Source organism: Anopheles merus, chromosome 2R (genome assembly GCF_017562075.2).
Source record: "Anopheles merus strain MAF chromosome 2R, AmerM5.1, whole genome shotgun sequence".
Taxonomy (NCBI): domain Eukaryota; kingdom Metazoa; phylum Arthropoda; class Insecta; order Diptera; family Culicidae; genus Anopheles; species Anopheles merus.
This window is the reverse complement of record NC_054082.1, coordinates 29,806,993-29,830,730: the sequence shown is the minus strand read 5'-3', so window position 1 is coordinate 29,830,730 and position 23,738 is coordinate 29,806,993. Positions and strand designations below refer to the sequence as shown.

The window sequence follows — 23,738 nt, the reverse complement described above, 5'->3', positions numbered from 1 at the left end:
CGTAGAGAAAGGTGCTTGCTGCCGGGGGGGGGGGTCCTTGCGCCCGGAATCTGGCATCCGGATGAAGGGCAAGATGGTAATTAGTGATAACTAAATTTAAATTAAAAGAATGAAACATTTCCGGGGCCTCTACCGGACACCCGCCGTGGGTCACTTCCGGACAGAGTGTGGAAAGAGGGAGAGAAAAGGGAAAAAAGAGAGCCACCGGAAGGCTACCAACATTCCAGTCCTTTTTTATTATTATTATTTGGGAGCAAGCAACGAAAACGAGTGCGAAACGAAGGCCCGTTTGAGTTTTTGCTGAGACTGGGCTTTTTTCTCCACTGTGTACTTCAATCTTTCGGACACTCTGCAGACATAATCTTTTGCAATGAAGCGGAGCTGTCCGAGAGCAATTGGTCCCTGGTGTGTTCTGGCTTGAGAGAAAAAAAAGCAACGAGAATAAAAGATGGTTAAACGGCCATAGAAAAAAAAAAAACACCGAGTGCAAGAAGCAAGCTGAACCTCAATGTCAGCGTTGAGAATGCGGCGCTTAACTTATGTTCCTAAGCAAATTAGCAACTTTGAACTTATCATAAACCATTCCCACGAGTGAGGACGGAATGAAACGATGGCGAATGGTGCGAAACGGGGCTGGAAAAGGAGGAAAAACTTTTGTTTACTTTCAACCACTACTGATGCGCCGGGCAGCACAGCAGCATGCGGCAGGAAGACAGGTGAAGAAATATTAAACTTATAAACTGTTCTTAGCGGACATTGCTGCTGCTGCTGCTGCTGCTGCTGATTTCTTTGCTCATCTAGATTCTCGGTGGTAAATTTAATAAAAACAGAAGTTACCCCCAAACTAATCACAACTGATCCGAGGGATGGAGAGCATATTTCTTTACAAGATTTTTTAATGTAATGTAATCATGGTGCTTCCCTACCAAAGCAGCTTTGCCCAACCCATGGGAAGTTTGTTAGTTGATGCAAGTGCTTGGAGGTAGGATGAAACATGTTTGATAGCGAAGGTTTTGTTCAAAGAAGGCAACGAACATATTATTAACGGAATTTCGTCGGAAAAAATCTTTAACAATGCTACTGTTCGTTATAAGCATAAAGTTTTTTTTTATTAAAAATTACTTTTTATCATACTATCTGGCAGCTGTTTCACATCGTCTGGGCTTGATTGCGTGTCACAATAGGACAATAGGGTGAAAATTTTAATTTTAATTTTGACATTTGCTCCCACATTTCATTCGCACATAACTGACATTCGGTCGGACAAAGTTGAAATAAACTATAGATGAACGGTAGATGAAACTGAAATTCCTCCATAAGATTGTGAAGGATAAGACGCAAATTTAAGAGATAAATATATACCATACCTTTGCAATACAAAACCCTGTCCATGCTGATGTTGTTGGAAGTTGTCAAACACTGAGCAGGTGTTGATAACTCATAGTGTAATTATTTGTCTATTAGTAAGAGTCAGGCATCATATTACAGATAATTTACACTTTCAACCAGCAACTATTTAAAGATCTCCCTCTTTTCCCTTAAAACAAATTTATTAGATGCACACTAATTGTAAAATTTCTCAGTAGATTGATTGAACTTTGACCTTCCTATGCTTGTTGCATTTCTAATTGTACCATGTCTGCCGTTCATGCTTTTAGTGCAATTTTGTTCTCGCAGCTTTTTGCTATCATGCAGCTAAATGGCTCATCTCCCATCGTGCATTCATTCTGCAACGGATCCTTCAGAACAAAAACCAACGAGAACGTTAAGAAACCACCCAAGCTACGGGGATTCGAGTTACTTGCACTATTTTTGCTCTATTATTTTTCGGGTTACTTGCACCCATAGATTTTGCCGGAAGCACATCAAACCCCGCGAACCACCCTCTCCAGCATTTAGACGAATCTCCAAGAGTTCTCCAGTCGGGCGGAGCTTGGTTGAAAATTATAAACAAAAAGACACCCACCACACAAAAACACCACAAAAACAAAAAACATCAACACCTTTACACACAGTCCCAAACACACATAACACACACACAAACATACACAACAAAGGAAGCATTCTTATTTACGTCGGGATGGCATGACAGCAATGAAAAGGATATGCTCGCGATGGCACGTCGGTGAGCAACATTCCGGTGCGCTTTCGGTGAACTTGGTAAGTTAATGCCGCTTGCTCTTGTGAAGGGTTTGTATAGCGCAGTTTTCCGTCAGAAGGAAAGTAAAAAAACACACACACACAGCTAAAATGAGAAAAGGCGAGGCGAGAAAAGTCAGACGACCGTTCGCGGCGTCAACGCTGAGCGTCGCGGTGCGTCCGGTTTTATTTCGTTGGGATAATTTATGTGTTTTAATTAGGCTTCGTGTGTACAACCCACCGTCACCCACTTTTCATGTCCTTTTTTTTGCCTCGGTTGCAAAGACCAAAACAGCAACGACCGATGGCAACGACAAAAAAAGGACAATAAAATAACGACACGCACAATGACACGCGGTAGGCAAAACAGGAGTGCAATTGTAGGTGTGTTTTAACAAAAGCCCAAATGGCTGCCTAACTGCTCCTCCGTCAACTGCTCGATAGTTTGTACTCTGACTCACCAAATGGCCTAGTATTGTATCGATCAGAAAAATGTACTGTATTATTGCTTAATTTAAACCCACGCGTGTGCCCATCATTCATCAATACCCGGTGCCTTTGTTACATACTTTTACAGCAACCAAACATCAACACAAAAAAGGGTCGGTGATTTTGTGGTTAAAATTAAATGAACAACAGTTGAGGTAACAGCAACACAAAGGCGCTCCTTCCAATGAACACCTCTTCCGCCTTCCCTGGTGGCCGGGCGCGGGGTGGTGTATCAGATTTGACGGCCCAAAGTTTACGTTCGTTCCGCTTCAATCAGGGTACGGCAATCACGGATTAGCCCGAGTGCTATTCAATTAGGGTCCATATATTTATACACTGCTTGCTTTTCCCGCCCCCAGAGCTCACCTCTACCTTCAATAGCCTCTGTACGCTCACTGGAAACGTTAAACGGACGCGTCGATGCGTAATCCTTGCGTGCGGCGGTGGTATTCATGTAAAGGAAGGCAGCCAGCCCCCTTGGTCGGTACCAGGCGGGCAAGGGATTAGTTCGCAAAGCGCCCAATGAATAACGGTCCCATGAACATGAGCCCTGCTCCCCCTACTCCCTACTCCCTGCTCATTAGATGACAGTACCGAATTGTGGTTTTGGAATAACTGTGATTATTATCAGCATTTCCAATTATGCTAATTAGATCAATAAATTATTGTCCCATCGAACGGCAGTGTGTGTGTGCGTATGTTTGTGTTCGATGGTAATGGTATGTCGGCTGTATGTTCACCTTATTACAGCACGTACTCTACAGGTGCGCCTTCTACCTGGCAGGCAGACACACGGAGGTATGCCAACCCGACACCGATATTTCGACAAATAATCCTCCAATTTCGAACCGTTTGCTGGGTGGGCGGGAGTGAGAGTGATAATTTTCGGGCAAAGCAACATAATTGGCTTATTGTTGCAGCATTGTGTAGGTAAATTCCCAGCTTTTAGCTGCTTTTCCTACAGCGGTACACACATACACGTAGGCAGAAAAAAGGTAGCAATTTGGAAATTTATGCTACCAACCCTGCCGGCTTCCGGGTGGAGAAGAGGGAAGTACAAATAATAGCATCCCGCCGAACGCTCAATAATCAATGTCCCTGCCCACGCTACCACCAGCCGCCAGCTCTTATCAGTGTAATATTTTTCTGCACCCTCAACCGTCGTCATCCGCCGAATCACCCTCGTGCCCATCCAAAACCAATCTCTGGACTCTGACAATGTGGAACGTGCCGTTCTATACCCCTCCCTCCCCCCTGGTGCCTTCACACCAAACTACATACGTTATCACCTCGTACGCAAAACGTATCCCCCTGGCGATGGCTTTCGTTCTCCCTGAGCGGCCACGAATCCCTGAGCAAACAAGGATAAGAAAACTCGAAGGTGTGCGACCGTGCCTTGATTCAGCCAAAAATCACTATCCAAATATGGCAAGTCAGCAATAAGCTGGCAGGGCTGGCAACGGGATTACGCTACGGGGAGGTCGGTGAACAGGGACAGCAGGGGTAGGTCAACAAACGATTCATAATTGGATTGGTGGCCATTCGAGCAGAAAAGACCTCACCACTTTCATCAGAATCGTTCATTATCGGCACTCGTTTTGGATCGGGGGAGGACCAGATCGTATCGAACCGTTCGTTTATTTGTTTTCGCACCTCTGCGTGCTCCCCATTGTCGATGGGATTGATGGAGTGGGGGAGGGGGTATACATAATCGATTGAAGCATGGAGCGGGAGGATGAATGGTCTCTGGAGCTTCAAGCAATGGGGGTGTCCTGGGGAGCAACGATGCGAGTACATTATTCCGATTTATTGATGCCAACGGTGCTGTGCTAATACTGTTCCGTTTATAAAATCCTTATTATTAGTTTATAAAAATTACAGCATAAAGTGTGTAGTTCCTCTATTCAATCAAGGAACAAACATGAAACAAAATTAAACAAATTACAGGCTACGACCAAACGAACGCACCAACATTCTTTGAAAAGTAAAGAAAAATGCCACGGGACGGGCCCATATGAAGTTTGAACCCACGACGGACTTGTTGTTAAGTCGTGCGAGCTGACGACTATACCACGGGACTCGCCCAACGAAGCCTCACATTTGACAGCCACATTCAAACTTCAAAAATATAGTTTCAGTCTTTGAAAGGCCACAATAGAGTTGACAGCGTTCAATTGAGGGTTTACGACGCCAGAATAAAACTTAACGAAAACCGAAAACTAGTTTACTACAATGAGTTGGCATGGAAAATGCTGTATTGTTTTTTTTTCACAAACCTGTCTTGCTTTTTTACTGTGTGATCCGTTTTTTCATTCATTCATTCATGATCACACAAAACAAAACATGCACGAACAAATAAATGGAAATTAGTTAAAAAAAAACTCCCTACTGCATCGCTAATTAATCGAAACAAACTGTTTCACCCCTCAAAACACTACAACGGTTGGGTGAAATCTCTGAAAACCAACAAAATAACTAACAGGGACGCACACGGCGGGACTGAATACCATTACCATGAAATTTTATATTCAATCCCCGCACTCAAACACATAACTTAGCTAACTCCATCATTTGCCTTATCTTTTTGCCGTGTTAAAACACTTTTCCCCACAATCACCACAACGGTGCTTAACTAAGTGAGTCGGATGTTTAAGGTATCATTTGGCACACCTGGAACGATTCCGATGCCGCACACACAAACGAAAACCAAAGGCTCGGAATAGACCGTACACATAACTTATGATTATACACTCGCCGGAGTGTGGATCGAATTGGTGTGAGAATGGAGACGGGGGGAGGATTCTTATTACACACTTCATCCGCTTCCTTGCGAAAGGTTACAGCACAATTGGGACGATTAATATGGAGAATCGATACAATAAATCAACGTAAAACTTGAAGCGTTTTCACGCCACGTTAGCTCCAAAGTGTCTAACACACACATACAGAGAAGCCCATTACAATGTGATGGTGTGGACCCTTTCCGCGTTCTGGAAAACGTTCGGCAAGCATTATACGCGCAACCGGGACAGCATCCCCTGATAAGGTTAGTAGAAAGTGAACGGTTTCCCTCCGTAAGATATTTGGCTTGTGAAAAGCTTCCCCCCCAGGGCTGGCCAAAAACAACGAGGCACGTGTGGCTGTTTATTAGTTGCCGCTACCATTACCGTCAAGGCGAAAAGAAGCAAACATACTTGAAACACTACCATTTCCTCTGGGATAAAAAGGGGCATTTGCAGCCGTAAGAACACGAATGCCTCGCAGTGTGCGCCACACACATACACATACACGAGCGCCAGCGAGAATATGATGCTGCGCATCATCCTAATGAAATCAAATCGAATTAATATTTATCGATTACCCTTCACGGAAGCTGCAATCAGGCACATTCGATCGCTATGCACGGTGTGAAGGCAAAGTTCGTTCAAAAAAGGAGCGATAGGGAACACACCTCGAACACCCGAGACTGGAGCGACAACGACAACAACAAAAAAGCGCGGAAAGCGTGAGAATGCCAAGTGGCTCGATTCGACACAGTCGGATGAAAGCACTAAAGGACACTCGGCACGAATCTGCCAAAAACCCTCGGGTCGTATGTGCGCCGCCGATCATGCGGAAATGTTGCGCGCAAGGCAGCCCGGGCCGTTCCCGGGCGATAATGATGATATCGAAGGCTTTTATCGTTCAATCGTGGTGGTGTGCTGGGCCACAGGGGAAATATCCGAGTACAATTCGAGAGTGTGCACGCGCGTACGACAATGGCAGTGGCGCAGGATGCCGGAATCAGGTTCGCAAAACTGTCACGATTAGATGATGTTGCGAGCAGTGTGTGGATTTGTGAGGGACGGTTGGCAGAAGGAATTTGGAACTGAATCTGGAGTACGAGATGCGACTGATTGAGGCGTTTTTTCCCGCAGGTTTGCGCGATTGTTTCCTCTTCCAGTCCTGTTCGCCTGTCAATCAAGTGAAGTCTTCGATTCACACGAGTTAGTGGCCTGGTGCCTTATGATGATATAACGTTTAACGTAATCTGAATGGATATGATCATTTAACAGCCCATTGTATAACAACAGTGGTATTAAAAGAAAATGCAAACTCTAACATTACAGGAATTAAAAACAATATCTAAAACAAAACTTATCCAGAATGAGAGTTCAGACAGAAAAAAAATGCTTTCAAAATATTGTTATTTAGGACTATTGACATGGGGATTAAATACAGGAATGAGGTAACTATGAACTGCTTCTAAAACAGAAATAAAATCAAAACACTGAACACGAGTTTCACATAAAGGCTTTCTTTCAAATCTTACTGCAAAGCAAAAATACAAATACCTTCTTCTCAAATCAATCTGACGCAGACGTTCTAGCTTGGTTTTTAGATTTGTAGATTCAATTACCTCTAGTTATGTCGGGAATAAGGAGCCTTAATCTTCTGATTCCTGAAGCAAAGCTAAAATCACGTTTTAATACAAGCATTTAAAACAGAAAATGTTCTTCACATCTAGAAATGTATGACGGGAATAATTCCATCCAACATGTGTATATCCACAATTAAATTAAATGTTATTTGGAGCAAAATTGATGAAAAATGCATAAGACATCATGTTCAGAGCAACGAAGCACATTGAATCTTCTTTTTCTATTGAGAAGCTAAGATACACGGATACTCATCCTAATTGAATTAAAAGTCGATGTGTTGTGCACATTCAACATTAAATTCGAAATTGCCAAGAAGGGAAATACAATTTATTACTTAAAACGAAATTCACACATTACTTAAATATTATTATTAATATGTTTACAGCTCTGTTATGATTAAAACGTTTTTTAGAGCTTTATATTTAAGTGACTAGTGCCGTATATTACGGACGTGGAACGTGATGAGTTCTATAATTGGCGATTACTGTCACAATATCTATAAACAATCTAGAACTTCAATTTAAGTCAAAGTAGAACTTTGAGCAGAAACTAAAACTAATTGCATCGTATGCAAAATAACGCCCCACACTGAACGACCAGCTCGCATTCACTACATATCAAACCAGCAATCGTCCTGTCCCGTGCCAGAGTGACAGCGAAAAGTGTTAAATTTTCTTCCCCTCCCACGGGGCCACTATCAAGCACACCACAAACCGCAGGTTCTGTTGCACCAGGCCGGATAGTGTACGCCGCTTGAATATGAGCGTTCGCGCAACGGGGTAAAGTGCGCGGCCGTACAACACACAATTCGTTCATCATTGCTCATTGAAAAAGCGACAACAACTTCATCCCACCCCCCGAACCAGCAGGAGGGGCCGCCAGCGGTGGTGATGCAAACAATAGTGTTGCGCCTTAACGACGGAACTGAAGTGGCGGATGCTAGTATTATCCTTCTGCAAGCGTATCGCTTCGTTCCGGCGTACTACGGGGCGTGCATACTGCAAGCGGGTGGGAGAGGACAATTGCACTAATAATGTGCACTACCGACCGCCTGCCAAGCCGGATCATCATCATCGTTGTCCTCGTAGTAGTAGTCGTCGTCGTCGTCGTCGTCGTCGGTCGTTGCGCGCTGCTCTATGAATCTCCGTTTTTGCGAACGCGCGCTGCCACCAGTAAGACCAGTGCAGTGTGGGCAGCTTGCTTGGTGTACCAAGCAGCAAGCAGACAAATTACTTTCAAACTCAACTGAATGAAATTAGTTTTTCCAGCACGAGATTGTTTGGCCGTAGTGGCCGGTTGCAGCAAGTGACGGCACGGGACAAAACCGCCGGAAAGATTTCTTGTCGCATCCGTAACCGAAACCCGAGACTTCTTTTCCCCCTTCCTGTTACCACTGTTGAATGCTGCCTGCCCTGTGCCCACGTCTTACCGCTCTGCGCACACCAACAAAAGGCTCACCGCACGGGCAACAGTTCCGGAAAAGTTCCGGCAAAAGTGCCTTCAGTTAGCAGATCGGAAAAAGGGGTCAAAAATTATTATGCATTTGCAATGAGCAGCCAAAGCGACGCAACGCAAACACACCGTTTTTTGAAACAGTAGGATGCTCCGGGGTCGTTTTAAAAGTACTAACTCGGGAGCGTTACAAAAACGGTAAAAACCGCTCCGAACCTTCTCGGAGCAGCAGCAGCAGCAGCAGAAAAAGCGAAAGCATACATACAACGCCAATGGGTGGTTTCTTTGTTTTTGTGTTTTGTTAAACTCGCCCAACAGGCAGTGTGAGTGAAATGGTGTCGCACAGAATTTGACCAGCGGAGCCAAGCCGAAAAACCTTCCGATGGCCGTTGCTTTTTACATCGTTTGGCAGGCGAGCGCGGGCGAGCACACACACACACGCAGACTCCATTAAGGCACTTCAACTGGTTCCGAGCCTAACACTAAAGCAAATCCCCCTCACCCAGCACATGATGGCATCGTTTCACACACACACACACATACACACACTAGTACAAACTCAAATACAGCTGGTGGGAGAAAGAAAAACGCGCACCACAAGCTAGGCATTCCAATAGGAATGGGAATGAAACTTGTTGAAAAGCCATTTATTTTTCATTATGAATAAAATTACTGAATTTTCTGCTCCGGGTTGGCGGACCTGTGGGTTTGGGTGAAGCAGCACTCGGAATGTGTACTCATTTTTTTGTGCTGCTTCCAGTTAGTCTTATTTTCACATTCCCCAAACGAGAATATGGTTGGAATGTTGACCGCGCTTTTTTTTTCTTCTTCTACGCCCACAGCCGAACGGTCTTGTGTGTAGTAACAACCATGGTTTGGTGCTGCCCCAATCTCCCTCAAAGGGCAGGCTTGGAGATGGGGAACCGAATAGGGGGATGAGAGTCGGTACCAAATTAAACGCTGTTTGCGCTTTCTGCTGCCAATTTAGTGTACGCTGCCGGAAGTGAAGGATGCATTATGCATGTGTACGCTACGCTTTTGACCCACGACGATTCCGACAGTATGGTTGCCGCCGTGCGCGCACACGACGAGCGTGAATACAAACCTGCCCAATGGGTGTGGCGTGTGTGAGAGGCTTGCTGCTTATGTGTTGCTGCTTGGGCAATGTGTTCTGCCCTTTTGGGAAGTGCATATACTCGTAGGGATCGGTAGAAGGTCATTTGTCTGCTGTAAATAGTGATATGAACATTGGTTTTTTGTTTTTCTACGAACGTTTCCTTTTGTTTCTATTATGCTCCATGTTAAAAGGATGTACGATTCTATTTAACATATTATACTCAGCAAAATGTAAGCTGCAGGGACGCGTAACAGGCCGAAGCGTGTGGCACCGCAAAAGAGCTTTTCACTCAGCACTTGCAACTTTTCAGACAATTTTACCTCAGTTTTGCTTCACAAAAGCAACCAAGGCCGCAAATTTCGCGCCAACGCAGATGAATTACCAAGAAGCTTTTGTAATGTATACCATGCAATGTTCGCCTCAAAACATCGTCGCAAGTTACTTTTTTAAACATTTCTTTGTTTTCTTTAAGGACCACTTTCAAGAAACCTTACACCTGATTTACTGCCAGAACCGAAAATCGCATGAATGTTGCGCGTTAATTTTGAAAGATAAAGTTACTGTCCTACCCATTAGAACGGAGAGCCCGCCAATGGATGCATGCTTACCTTCCACCGTGCCGGTGTAGATCCGCGACAGATCGTAGTCCAGCGGGCCCTCGGTGTTCTCGATCTGGACGTCCCGGGAAAACACCGACCGCGGGTCCTCCCGCAGCACCAACCGGAACTCGCTGGAAAAAGGGAGAGGAAAGAGGTTGAGTGCACCATTTAGTTGCTGCGGGACGCAGGAGACAAACTACCGACACTAATCTCCCAAACACTCCCAATAGCGGCTTGTTGCGGCTGCGGTGACGTGGAAACTTTTCACATCTAAACTTGTACCGGCCCAACTGTACCGACGGTTTGCTGTAAATACCATTGGCTCAGCAAGCAGATACAGCGGCCGTCGTGTGATAACTTATTACCGCCCCCCCCCCCTCCCCGTCTTCTGCTGCCTATCGCACCATTGTGGAAAGTCTGTTCGCTTCACTCGTTGGATTTTAAGTCGCTTCATTTTATGGAAGAAAAATGGGCTCCGGTAGGACATCCAGGTCTAGCCCTAACGCACCGCAATTGTGTTAGTGTGTTGTCGCGCACAGCGCGAGAAAACTCCGGGTACGGTTCTAGCATCTAGGCGAAAAGAAGATGTATAAAATAAACACCAAACTTGCCCAGCCAACCAAGTGTGTTGGCAGTACGGTGCGAAAAGTTTTCCCAACCGTCTCTCGCCTCGCACATACTACCAAAATCGCGACGCGTTAGCCACTTGCCACTAGCCGCAGGCCTGCTTCTACCTTCCTCCGAGGTTCCCTGCCCATTAGCCCCTCCCCGGGCCAGCCTCACGGGAAACTTATGTCGCCGGAAAACTTTCCTCGCTCGGTCCAAAAATCAAACTTTCCGGCACATCACCGCCCCTGCCAGCTGTAAAACAGGCATTGGAGAAGTGGGCTTTATCGGGGTGACCAGCTGCTGCCAGGGCGGTTTTTGGCAGGCCCGATACTACGATTACTTCCGACAACGGGAACGGGTTTTGGTGGGTCCCCCGTCCCCCGTAAGGGCTACACAAAACCATAAAAGAATGTGAAAACTTTGCCTCAATGTAGCACCGCCCGTGTAACGAAGACATTACCCGGTGTCGTGCAAAATTAATCACACCGAACAGGATCGGTTGGGTTCGTCGATCGTTGCAAAACATACGTGTTTGGTGGTTGGAGCAATTGTGTTTGTGCTAGAGCTAGGCAAGCTCTATCCGTGTCACCCCGCCGTCGAAGATGAGAACCATTTCTGGAGGCGGACAACAAACGCTAAACAAATCCTAGCCTACAGACAGAACAAAACACGATGTGGTGCCTGTCGCTTCGCAAAGAGTGTTTGAACTTCTTCTTTGCCCTTTTGGGCTGCCCGAATAGATACTAACATAGTCTCGCTCCAACATTTCGCTGTATCACTACTTTGTACACATTCATTCCGCATCTCTGTAGTTGGCACAACAACGATCGTAGCCCGGTGGTCCCATCTCTTCCTGCTAACCGGCAGCTAATCAGTACTGGCAACTACAATGTGCTTTGACCAGCAACTGCTTGTGTATGTGTGTGAGTGTATGACACATAACACATGTACACAACATCCCTGGTCGCCGATACAGAGCAACTCTTGCGTTCTACGCTACGCCCTGGAAGGTAGGGCTCGCATGCAGGGCGGCCTTAATGAAAATGACTCTCCGAGTGCTGCTCGTCCCTCGTGCGTGGACAGAGGCTTGCAGAGGAGGCTGAAGTCGGTAAATAGCATCGAGTGCAACATCTGCCAACCTCCCATCCAAATGAACCGTGTGGAGGGAGTTTCCCTATCAAGTGTGTGCACACACCGGGGGTTGAACTGTATTGCTCCTCATCGTCGCATTGCGAATCTTGCTTCCGCTGTCGTATGTCCTTCGTATGTCGATGCAACTGTGTCGATGTTGACCAAAATTTCATACGACAACGACGATGACGACGACGAGGACGATAGCACATCGTCGCTAACCGGAAACTTTTCGTCATGGTCATGCCGTGGCCATTCCGGTCGACATGGGGCTGAAAGCCATCGAACTGGCCTGACGGGGCCGTGAGGCAGCGAATGGTCAGTGCGGCTCAACAGCGGAGTGAGTGAATAATGTTGCAACTGATTGGGACGAGGTTACCTCTCCCCCGGCTTGCGGCTGCGGCACGAGTGTCGTTCGGTTGCCGCTCCGGATTGGATGTGAAATTGTTTTAATACAAATGAAAGAAAACTAATGGCACAATTTGTTTCGTGCAGTTGGTCGGTGGTTTGCCTGTCAGTCGGTTGCAACACGACGACGGTCGACCGGAACCTGCACGCTCGATCCGTGCTGCAGCAGAGGAGCGTTCGAGGAGCAACGGAGCAGGATGGGATACCTTGCGAGCGGAAGTTGGCTCGTTTGAAAAACGCTGCAGTCGACATTCGAAAAGAAGAAGCTAGGGACACAAAATATTGGGTACATTTGTTGTCGCTATCAATTAACGAGGGGAAATGTTTCGCCCCAAAATAGTATTTGTTTTTGGTAAAGTGTGTGCTAAATGATGGAACTTTTTTTTTAAGTTGAATTTACAAACCAATACAAACTATTGTAGGAAAACATGAAAATAAAGTGCATTTGCATATACGATTCACTGCGTTTTAATTAAGGTGCTGCACTGCTATGTTGTCTTCGATCTGCAGCTACTAGCCATCAGAGCAACATCGTACCCCTAACCGCCTACAAGTATGCAATCCGCAATGCATGCATGTGAAAAGTTTCCATTATCTCACTGATTTTGAAATTTCGTCTCAAATTTCATAAAGTATAAAAGCTCAATGTTCTGCTGCCTCGAATGTTTTTGTAGCATAATTACACAAAATTTTACATATTTTATTAATGTACACACACAAAAATATTATAACAAACAAACCCATTGAGTCTACGCTTCATTTCTGCCAATACTTACCGATCATGAGCCCGAAAGTTTAACCGCACCACATTGGCTGGACCGTACGCGGCGGAACCATGCTCGTAGTTGATGCTCCGGCGGCGCCTTCGGTGCTGCTCGTGGTGCTGGTGGGCCACATCTAGCAGACCGCGGTCGAAACGGGCTGGTTCCCAGTACCGAATGAACGGGTTGATCGTCGAATCGGCTCCTCCAGATGCCAAGGTTGGTACTGTGAAGAAAACATAAGAACAAACAAACACAATGTAACACATCTGTGGCGTAAGGTATGAGCGGCACGGTAGTATATCAGTTCAGTAGCCTCATCGGGGACACTCGATGACCGGAAGATAATAATTACACGCCAGCTTGAACGACCAGTGTTCAGCTATTTACAATTCCAGCGTACAACCAAAACCACCCGAAACCGAGCATACGAAAGACATCAGCCCGTCCTTTCCGACTGCTCCGCTACCTTCACATGCATCGTAATTAGCTCTCTATCTCTCCCTTTATCTCTCTCACTCGCAGCGCTGTCAAATGCAACAAAATCGAACCCTCGCGCGAAGAGGAAGCGATCGCACACGTGGGAGGCCGCCTGAAGGCACGCATAAATTTTAATCCACCAGACACAATTACAGGATATGCATCGCGATAAGCAGCACGCAGTCGCAGACAATCGTAACATCCGCTTTTCTGCTTGTATGGGTAGCGTAGTAGGCATTGTTGCCTTTGTTGTCACACACACACGGATAAGACGTGTAGATGAAAATTTGATAAGCAGCATAATATATGCATGATGAGGCTAAGTGAGCAGGATCGGTGTTTGGGGCTCAATAAATGAACGTGTAGGAAAGGTGGCAGCGTTTAAATCACGGCACGTTCTTGCACACGTATAAAATAAATAAAAAAGACTCTGAGCCGTTTGCTTTAATTGGTAAGTAAAATCTGTTCACACATATTTGAATGATTGGTTGTAAAATAATGTTTAGAACAAGGCAGAATTAGTAATCATTTTTTATGCAACAAATTGGGGTATAAATTTAGAAGCATCTGCGTTCGGTCATCCGATTGCTGCTTCGGAGTATACTTAACCTAATTAATGTCATCTAACGCAATCGAACGTGGCAACAGTCTTTTCAGTTCCCGGATCATCCAACCAGTGTAACAATTGAACAGACATCGCGAACCGTTCACATGATCTGTTTTTGCCTTGCACATCTACCGCCCAGCCGAGCCAAACGCTCGTGAGCCGACAGCAAACAGATTCTAAAGAGTCCAAATTTGCTGTATAAATCATTTCATTATGATCCCGTTTACCAACGGCAACGCCCCAGCATGCACCATGATGTAAATTCAATTCCCTAGCAGCGTGCATTTTCGCTACTGAAACGTACTCATCTCAGTATCATGCCAATTGCGAACTCTACTCGTGCTTGTAGTATCCGACACACAGTCAACAAAATCTGGCAAGATTGAAATTACATTACGCACGAGCATTCACACATCCGGCCCTTCGCGCCCTAACGTTTTGTTAGCTCCGGCAGGACCCCAGATGTGTGTCATCGTCGATGCTGCTTACCGGGCGGCCTTGTGGTAGTACTAGCTCGATGTACTAACAGGACTATGCACCGTTCCTTCATGACCACTCGTACCGAGCCCGAAAATAGAACCTGCCGACGCGAAATCTTTCGCACGCGCTTCCCAGGTGAAGTACATTTTCCGGAAATTCCAGAGAGCCAGCACAAATACGCTGAGAAAATAGGGCAAACGAGCAGATTTAGTGCGGAAGTAAAGTGTGCTGGGTAGAGCGAAGAGTTAATTGATTGACTGATTTGTGCTACTTCATCGCACACACACACTCTACAGAACCGGATGATGGTTCGGTTTTGCTCAGCTAGATTCGAGAACGATAACGGGACGAAAACGCGTGAACAGTGAATTTCGAATGAACAGATAGCAAATTATTTCATAACGTACCTGCTAGAAATAAATCCATCGTTTGATTGGACTAATTCTGGAATTCGTTAAACTCTTTAATACATTCCCTGTCTTTCCTCTTGTTCATTGACAGTGGGATTCGCTATAAAACATAAGTTAATTCAGATGTCCTAAATAAACGATATACTTATGTACGATGTGTCTTGATCGCGTTTAAACTGTTACAAACTAATTTCAATTGTTACCTTGCCAGAATACCTGGGCTGAAAACCTCAAACCATAACTAAAAATAACACAAAAAGCAATACTTGGCTCAATCACAACGAGTCGAAACTTGGTGAGCTCGTGCAATAAAGTCTCCATTACCAGCTCAAAAGCAAGGGAAACTACGCCGCATAAACTAACAACGTGAAACAGGCCAACAGTCATCAATAACACTCAGAACCGGTACGCATGTTTTAGCCCATTCCGGCATTGGTCGAATGACCAAAGGACAGGCTTTATTAATCGCGCGCCCACTTTCGCGCGACTTCCATCTATCGGAAGCCTCTCCTTCACTCAACGGAAGCAGCTAACTCATTTCAGCAAGCTGCTGTTGATCGAGCGAAAGTGAACTAATTTCGCGTGCTTACGAGCTGCTTGCGAGGGAAGAGATGTGTGTCGACGCTCTACGGTATACCGTTTTGACACACTGTAACATGATGCATGAAGGTGCGCGGAGATATTCAAATTCATCTTCCCACCACCAGCTCATCAGATTTTTAATTTAGAATATATGAGTTTTCGATGAACACATTTTGGACACGTCATGATGTCCGTCAGATTGGGGCGATGTTGAAGAGATTGTATTATCGTTTTGAAACATCATCCATGCTGTAACGAATTTTAGTTCGCTTCAACGTTACGACTCCAGTTTACAGGCGAACAATGCTGTCTAAATGCAAAGCAGAATGCTGATGTACATGAAAAACGAATAGCCCACCATTAGAACATCGACAGCCCCGCCACACCATCCCCCGGACTGGTTACCGTTCACAATCTGCTCTATCTCGCTGATAGCTCTATCCTGAATTCAAACGCAAGGTTCAGAACACCACCTAAGTAACGAATGACCCGCCATACATAAATAAGCCCCGGTTATACGCAATAACCGTCATGGCCCCGCTGCTTGTAGCTAGCAGGACAACGACATTAACGTCCATCGTTCACTTTGACCCATTCACTTGAACGACAACGCTTTACTATATCCTGGGACAAAAAGAATGTCCTTCTTTATGATGACTGGAATTCTGATATCTCGGCCCTCGTCGTCGTCGTGTCGCTCTGTCGTCGTTATATATTGTTACCTCATCGCGTCTAATCGCGGCGCTTTGTGGCAGGAGCGCTCTGTGCGCGAATGTCAGGTTCGCAACCTTCACCTCCTTCCGCGCTGTCCTTGCCGGTGAATTCCTTCCATTAGAAAGACTCGCAACAATTCGAATGACGCGCAGCGTCCACGAAGATACGCTTGCCCGGCGTAAGAGCGCTTCGAACGAAACTAAAGCCAAATGATGTCATTCGCAACTGGCAACAGATGAACCACCAGCGAGTAGAGTTTAATGGTCGTGTACAAGGGAGTGAAGATGCAGCACAAAAAACTACAGAAAACAATCAATCGGTTGATGAACGCTACACGCATCTGACTCGTCTTGTCGTCTGGGAAACCGTCGTTTCCGAATGTCATCCAAGTTCAAGGTGGTCTGCCCGTGTCGGTCCAAGACACAAAGACGACCGCAGAACGACCGTATGCCGGTTCGGAAGTACAAAATCGATACGCAATAATTTGTCACTTCCTAGTTGGATTGAAGACTGATGAAGAGATGAAATTGAGAATGATTCGCCGGCGACCGTTTCAAGATCGTTTGCGCTCGATCGTGATTCAATTAACATTCTTTCGCAACACTTACTGACGCACTGTGCTTACCTTACCGTGACGTTGGCGTCACTGACTCTTGCAATAATGCATGAATTGTTGAAACTAAATATCTCCTACGAGCCACGATCAACAGAAATGTCAAACAAAACGCACGGTTTGTCAAGGTCAAGGCGCCACGATCTTGTACCTCATGTCCCATATCCATTCTCCACAGCAAGCGGTGAAATGTAGCGCTCCAGCGACCGTAATCTCCGGCCGACCTCGTCAGCCAACCAGTGCTTGAACGAGTGTTCGAGTGGCCGCCTTTTGCGCATTCATCAACACCTCGTCTCGGCTGCGTTATGCTCTACATACGCGCTCAACGCTGTACACACCGTCGGGCTTAAATGCGTTACCAAATCTCGATTCGATTGCAAATGAATAACACAGCAACATTACACAGCAGCAGCACCAGCAGCAGCAATAATATCATCGAAAGCTTTTCCTTTTATTTTGCTAAGCGACGAGCGAAGATGAAATAAGCGCAACGGAACGAAACACGGTCCATAATAGATAGAGGACATGATAAGTGGATGGGTCCCGCGGATGGTGCACGGTGGGCGGGAGGGATCAAGCCGCCATTAACCAATAGTGCCAGTCACCCACAAAACTTGATTCGCACACAAGCACGTCCAATTAAACCGATAATGAGCTGACGTTATCTCTGGCCGGTTTTATTATTTGGGGTGAGCTTTCGCTTTCTCCACCGTCCCGAGAAAGCACCGGGTGCGCCGATGCTGCTCCACAGCCCAAAGATGGATGATGGCTCCACAATCTGCCGACGCTCTTTTGTTGTAGCCATGCCGTCCTGCTAGTGCTTTCCAACCCTCGCTTCCTCCACCGGTTTAGCATTATGTTCGATTGTTTTCGTCGTTGACAAAAGAGGTGAAAACGGTGCTTAGAAGGTGCTGCCTTCATACCTTCACCGAGAGGGAAAGCGCACGCCGCTGGGACTCGTAACGCCACCCAAAACAAAGCGTCTGATAAGACAGCGGCAAGGAACGTCTTTAGCAGAAACCGATAATGTGCCCTCTTCCCCACAACAGTGGATGGCCTCTTTTACCAAGGCAGACACGGCTTCTTTCCTTTGTTTGCAAACCCCTGCACACAGATTATTTGGCTTTTACTGCTCGCTCTTTGTTGGTCGAAAGGATGGAAGGATGACTTCAATCAAAGCGTACGCGCTTAAGAAGTACCCTTCAGGCGCTGTTCTTGTCTAGGAACAATTAATTGAGCTCGATAATTACGGGACAAGAATCAACCCGCGCACGCACAAGCGGGGGAGCTTTTATTCACGATTCTGGACTAGTGATGTGCTCTTTGAAGCGCACCCACGATTTCGATCCGACACCGATTATTGTTAGTCTTATTCCGACTCCGTCAAAATCGAAAATCCAACAAAATCGTAGTCGTCCGGAGACGAATTCAGAGTCTTCCGGAGTTAGAGTCGTCCAGTGTCGGACTCGGAGTCGGAGTCATCCACAGTCGGAGTTGCCCAGACTCATCCGGAGTCAGATTCGAAGTCGTCCGGAATCGGAGTCGTCCAGAGTACGAGGCGTCCGGAGTTGACATCGACCGGAGTCAGTCGGTACCAGAATCTACGGTATTTCGGTATTTCGTTTCGTTTAGTTTTTTATCTTTTGCTTTGCGCCTCCACTTGGTAAACATGATTTTATTTCTAAGAACGACAACTTTGCTTTGTGACAGCATCCTTGCATCGACCGTCTTCGACCTCGACACTGACCGACCTCGGCCGGCTTCAGATGACTCCTAATCCGGACGACTTTAAACGGTTTCGGACGACTCCGGACTAGCTCGAACGGATCCATACGATTCCGGACGACTCCGGATAATGCTGGGCGAACCTACCTTCCAAATTCGGTTCCGATGCTATCGGAATCGGCTCCCACTCCAATCCGGATTATAATTAACTACTTATGAAGGTCGTGAACTTCATCCTGTATTTTTGACCATTTAAAAAAAAGCATCTTGTAGGTTACGGGATATAGTTTTAGGTATTTTGCATTTAATACTTAGATTGAGACGAACTTCGATTGAGACGAAGTGGTTGTCTTATCGCAACTAGCAACGTACTGATTCAAATGCAGCTCGTAAATCCTTAGCTGGCTATGTCTGGTACCATTATATGCAAAAGTCAGGAGGAATACAATCAGCAAACATGCTACAATCAGAGACATACACTCAAAAACCCGCATAAAACTCACACAAAAAAAAACACTGAAGGTGGAATCGATACTTTCACGCTACAGTTACAAAATGAACCATCCGGAATTTTCCTTTGCCGTCATCTGTACTATTTTCCGCTTGTCCTTGAATTCTCCTTTTTTCGACCCTACTTCACCCCTACTCTCCCTTGCCTGGAATATTCTTTCTCCGATAGAAAATAAATCAAGCTGTTCTTTGCTTCATTATCTTGCGGGAAATACACGCGAGTGGGAGTAAGCACGATCATCAAGCGGCACTTAACGTTCGCGATAAATAACTGTGTGCGTGTGGACCGAGTTAAAGATGAATGGCGATGCTGTACAACCCAGCACTCCGATAAATCGATTTATTGTGACAGTGGTAAGAGCGAAAAGCTGACGGCAAAGTAATAATTATTCGTCAGTCAAATGTTGGAACTAACTCGGGCTAACTTTACTTTTCCAGCGTATGTGCCCCGCTGTTCGAGCCATTCATGGTGACGTAAAGTGCCGATGTGAATTATTTATTCTTCCCAACCCTATCAGAAGCGTCTTGCGTGAAGGCAAAGTGTCAAAGATTCTGTCGAAAATTCCACTATTTGTTTTTTCTCCGCTACGACCCAGCGACTCTTGCCCTTAAATCCTCCGCGTAGCCTGTCGGAAAAGCTCGACACGTAACAGGTCCCCTTACAACTAGTTAATTAGTTAATACCCATTTCGTTCCTTTGCCTATCCTGCATCCTATTTTTTTTGTACATCCTTAGAATTAAAACCAAGAAAATGATGTTATGAACCTCGGTAATTCAAAACAATTTTACTCTTATTCTATCGTTAGCTGTTAATGTACACGTACATCAAATTATGTACACAATAAGCAAGCAAACAGCAATCATATATGTATTTTTAATGCAAATTACTAATCTGGCATTCGCCACAACAACGAGCAAAGCTCAAAATCGAAAAAAAACCCAACAACACCCGATCGCCCCCAGCATTTGTTTGTCCTGCTGTTCATTTTGCATTTCATTTCAGTACCGGCAAAAGGGCAAGCAGAGCAGTTAATCAAAATTATGCTTTGCCTATGAATAACATCCAACAAGATTGCTACTTCGGACCGTTAACAATACACAGTGTGGAATTGTACTTGGCACAATCGCAACATAACACGTACCAAAATACCGATTGCTCAACAAAAAACACGAATATTAATTAAAAGCTTAATTAACTGACGTACTATAAATGGAACTCGCTGTAAATATGGAGCGAATAATACGAATGGCATTTTTGGCGTGTCTTCCATTTTGCAGATTTGAAGTTTTTCTGTTGCATAGATATTTTGTTTGTATCGAATGGGGGCCGTTACACGTCTGACACAACGCAGCTGGCATCCCAGAAAACCCCTCACATTCAACAAAACATACCTCGAACCGACGTCACTCGGGTGTGATTTTTAATTTATTGCACGCCTCAACAATCAACCTGCCAATCGGTGTACTTTGCACCCGGCACCCCAATTGAGTGCATCCATCGCCATAAACCCCGGAGCAACAACAGCGACCGCGAGCCACCCCTCCGAATAGGTGGCTTTACATCACCGAATGTCGAGTAGCCAAACCTTCGACACACACCCATGGGCAAGAAGCATCGCACGGCCGCGCTGATGAGTGTTAATAATTAAAATCATCAATTAACCCGATTCCCGGTGCTTCCGGAAGCCACCAACGGGTGCGCGGACGCAGCGCACCAACATGAAACATTCACGTACAAATAATGTAGCCACTGTTATTGGCGCAGAACACAAACACACCTATCACCGGCAGTGGCAGCGTGTGGCAAACAGGGCGGGATTGGACGAACCGAGAGCGGGAAGTATTATTCTCCCCGGCCAGTACACACATCGTGCCTGTGCGACACAGTGTGGCGTTTGATGAACTGCTACCCACCACGCGATGGAGCGTACATCCGGTTTTGCCAGCTTCACACTTGCCGGGGCTGCGACTCATAATGTTGAAATCGTTGAATAAATTATTTAAATACAATTTCTGCGATGCATACGTTTTGTGTGCAGCTCAACGTGGGATTATTAAAAAAACACACACACAAACACACACTCGTATCAGCAGTGGGAAGAGAGTAAAAAGAAGCGTTCTGTTTGTTAAACGAACGTGTATTGTCTTTTTTCTTTTCTGTTTTTTTAATAGCATAGATAATTGTACACTCCTCGCTGGATGTTGTTTCAATATTAAATCCGAACTGAAGTTCACAGACACGAATGTATGGCAGTATTCATTTACAAATTCTTGTTATGATTATTATTTATTATTTATTCCGATATCGTAGTAATTATGTGAACAGCGTATACATAAAAGTACCATAAAGTTGACGGAAAATATGCTAAAATCAATAACTCATCACAAAACCGTCCGATAACGTAACATATTGTTTTAAAATAATCATCAGAACACAATGGTACGCAGCCCCCTATTTTGCCACCGAAAATCGTACCCAACTAACATCAATCAATGGTGCGCCAACGCGGCCGACGGTACAAATCGAAACCAAAAATTAAGCCCAACATCGCGCGCCCCTCTCTCGAACGAATCGGCTCAGCTCGGCCGTGGAAAACAGCGCGGAAAACATACAACAACACATCAAATCATCTGCATCTGTGGAAGGGGTGCTGAAGAATGTGTCATGGCTACCGGTTTCGCTCCCGGCTACACATCGTCCTCGTGTACAGCGAATCCTGTCACGTTGCAAACTTCCCACCAGGAACGTGCCAGGCATAGCAGATCAGGCAACCCTGAGGTCACACGGCGCACACCCACAAGCACAGAGGCGATACAGCAAAAAAACACAGCACAAGAACCTGTGTCTGCCGTTCTGTCCGTTCGGTCCGAAACACGCACTCGATGGTGGTGGTGTTGGGAGAAAGTGCACACGGGAAAACGACCGACAAGCGAGAGTCCTTTCCTTCCCAAACCCCCGTCGGGCAGCCTTCGCAAGTAACGATTCGCATAAAAGTTAATAGTGTCGTTATAATCCCTACTGACGGGGCTTCTTCTACGCTGCTCCCGACGAGGACGATTTGGCCATTGGCCGTTTAAGCTGCGGTTCTAAATATACTTTTCCAAATGCGTGTTTTTTTTTTCTTTTTTTCTTTTTGGTGTTCGCTGCTTTGCGTTCCTGCCTTCCCATCGCTTCCCATTCGAAAGTATTGCTGGTGTATTTGCACAAATTATCTGCGATTTTTGCTTCGTCTTGCTGCAGCGTGGGTTTTCTGTACGTTCCTTCTTTCTTTCTTTAGATCTCAATCGATTCCAAACATCACGAACCCGGAACACGTGATTTTATCCTGGTTGGCTTCATTTGCACTTGCACGACTGAATCGGATTTACCCGAGGCGAGAGCTGGAAGGGCAGCACGCGACTAAAATGGAAGGGGAAAAAAACTTTAAAATAGGTCGTTAAAAATTCTATTCTTGCTTTTGCCTCGATGCACACCGCTAATCCCTCGTACACCTGTGGCCCCAAGGCAAATGAAAGCGTGACCGTAACCTTCAACCAATGGGCCCGTTTTTCTGTGTTAGGCTGTATTGATTTGTTCTTTACAGAAACGCTTGCTGTACCTGAATTTCCAGAACTCATTTATGGTAGGAGTTGCTTAACTGTAAAGCTTTGTATACATTTTGTAGAAACATAAGCAGTCCGAGAAGCAGTGGCTCATTGTAGCCTTGATGCCAATTTAAAAGGTCCACCATGGCTACGATATAACAACGTTCGTCGAGTTCTCCTCAAAACGATGTTTCTGCCGAACCATGATCCTAGCGGTGCATGTGAAAAGTTGGGCCTGCTTTTTCAGGCTTCCAGCCTGCACTGCAAGCGACAACTTTCTCTCACTTACACCACAAAGTGCTGCACAGTTTAGCAGGAAACTCGTCACATGCGCATAAGCGAACGACCGGCAAACGTTCTCTAGCGCGGTACACGGACGTACCAATCCATCTAAATGCAATCTGGGCTCATCTCCAATTAGAACAACTTCTTCGAAGCCTCGTGTACGAACCCAGCTTGTGCGCCAAACTCCGTACAAACATTTACAAAAAAAAAACTCTTACGCTTCTAAAGCTCTTACGCCAGAAGTCTTACTCTAGTTATCTTGCGCTCTCACCCTCATATCTGTAAAAACGAGAGCTTTATCGCGATGCACTACAGAAGAGCGCTGCTGGTTATTACGGTAGTGGCACTTATTGATGCCACGAAAGCTCATAATTTTAACTTAGTTCCATGCATTTGCACGATTAAAGTTTCGCGGTGTGTCGATCCTGGGCGGTGCAAAATTCGAGTTCCCTAAGCACCAGCAGCGCCATTCTACCTTCTGGTGGCAGCCCACTCCATTTCCAGCGTGCAGGAAGTTGCAGCACTCTTCTTCTTGCACGCTGAAAAGCACTTCAGCCCAGCTGAATGAAGCCGCCGTTTCAGAACGAGGCCAGCGCTCCACTTACTTTTTGGAGGCACAT

The 23,738-nt window shown here is 45.7% G+C and overlaps 1 protein-coding gene across 7 annotated transcripts in view; it reads right to left on the bottom strand.

Moving 5' to 3' along the window:
• The window catches only part of LOC121589429, a 158,119-nt gene that overhangs the window by 90,261 nt on the left and 44,120 nt on the right, over positions 1 to 23,738 (bottom strand). For all 7 annotated transcript variants that reach the window (XM_041908352.1, XM_041908351.1, XM_041908357.1 and 4 more), the window contains 2 exons: positions 13,142 to 13,352; positions 10,227 to 10,348 (listed from right to left, as the gene is read on the bottom strand). In XM_041908352.1, coding sequence (XP_041764286.1) covers positions 10,227 to 10,348; positions 13,142 to 13,352 — 333 coding nt within the window. The remainder of the gene's footprint in view (positions 1 to 10,226; positions 10,349 to 13,141; positions 13,353 to 23,738) is intronic.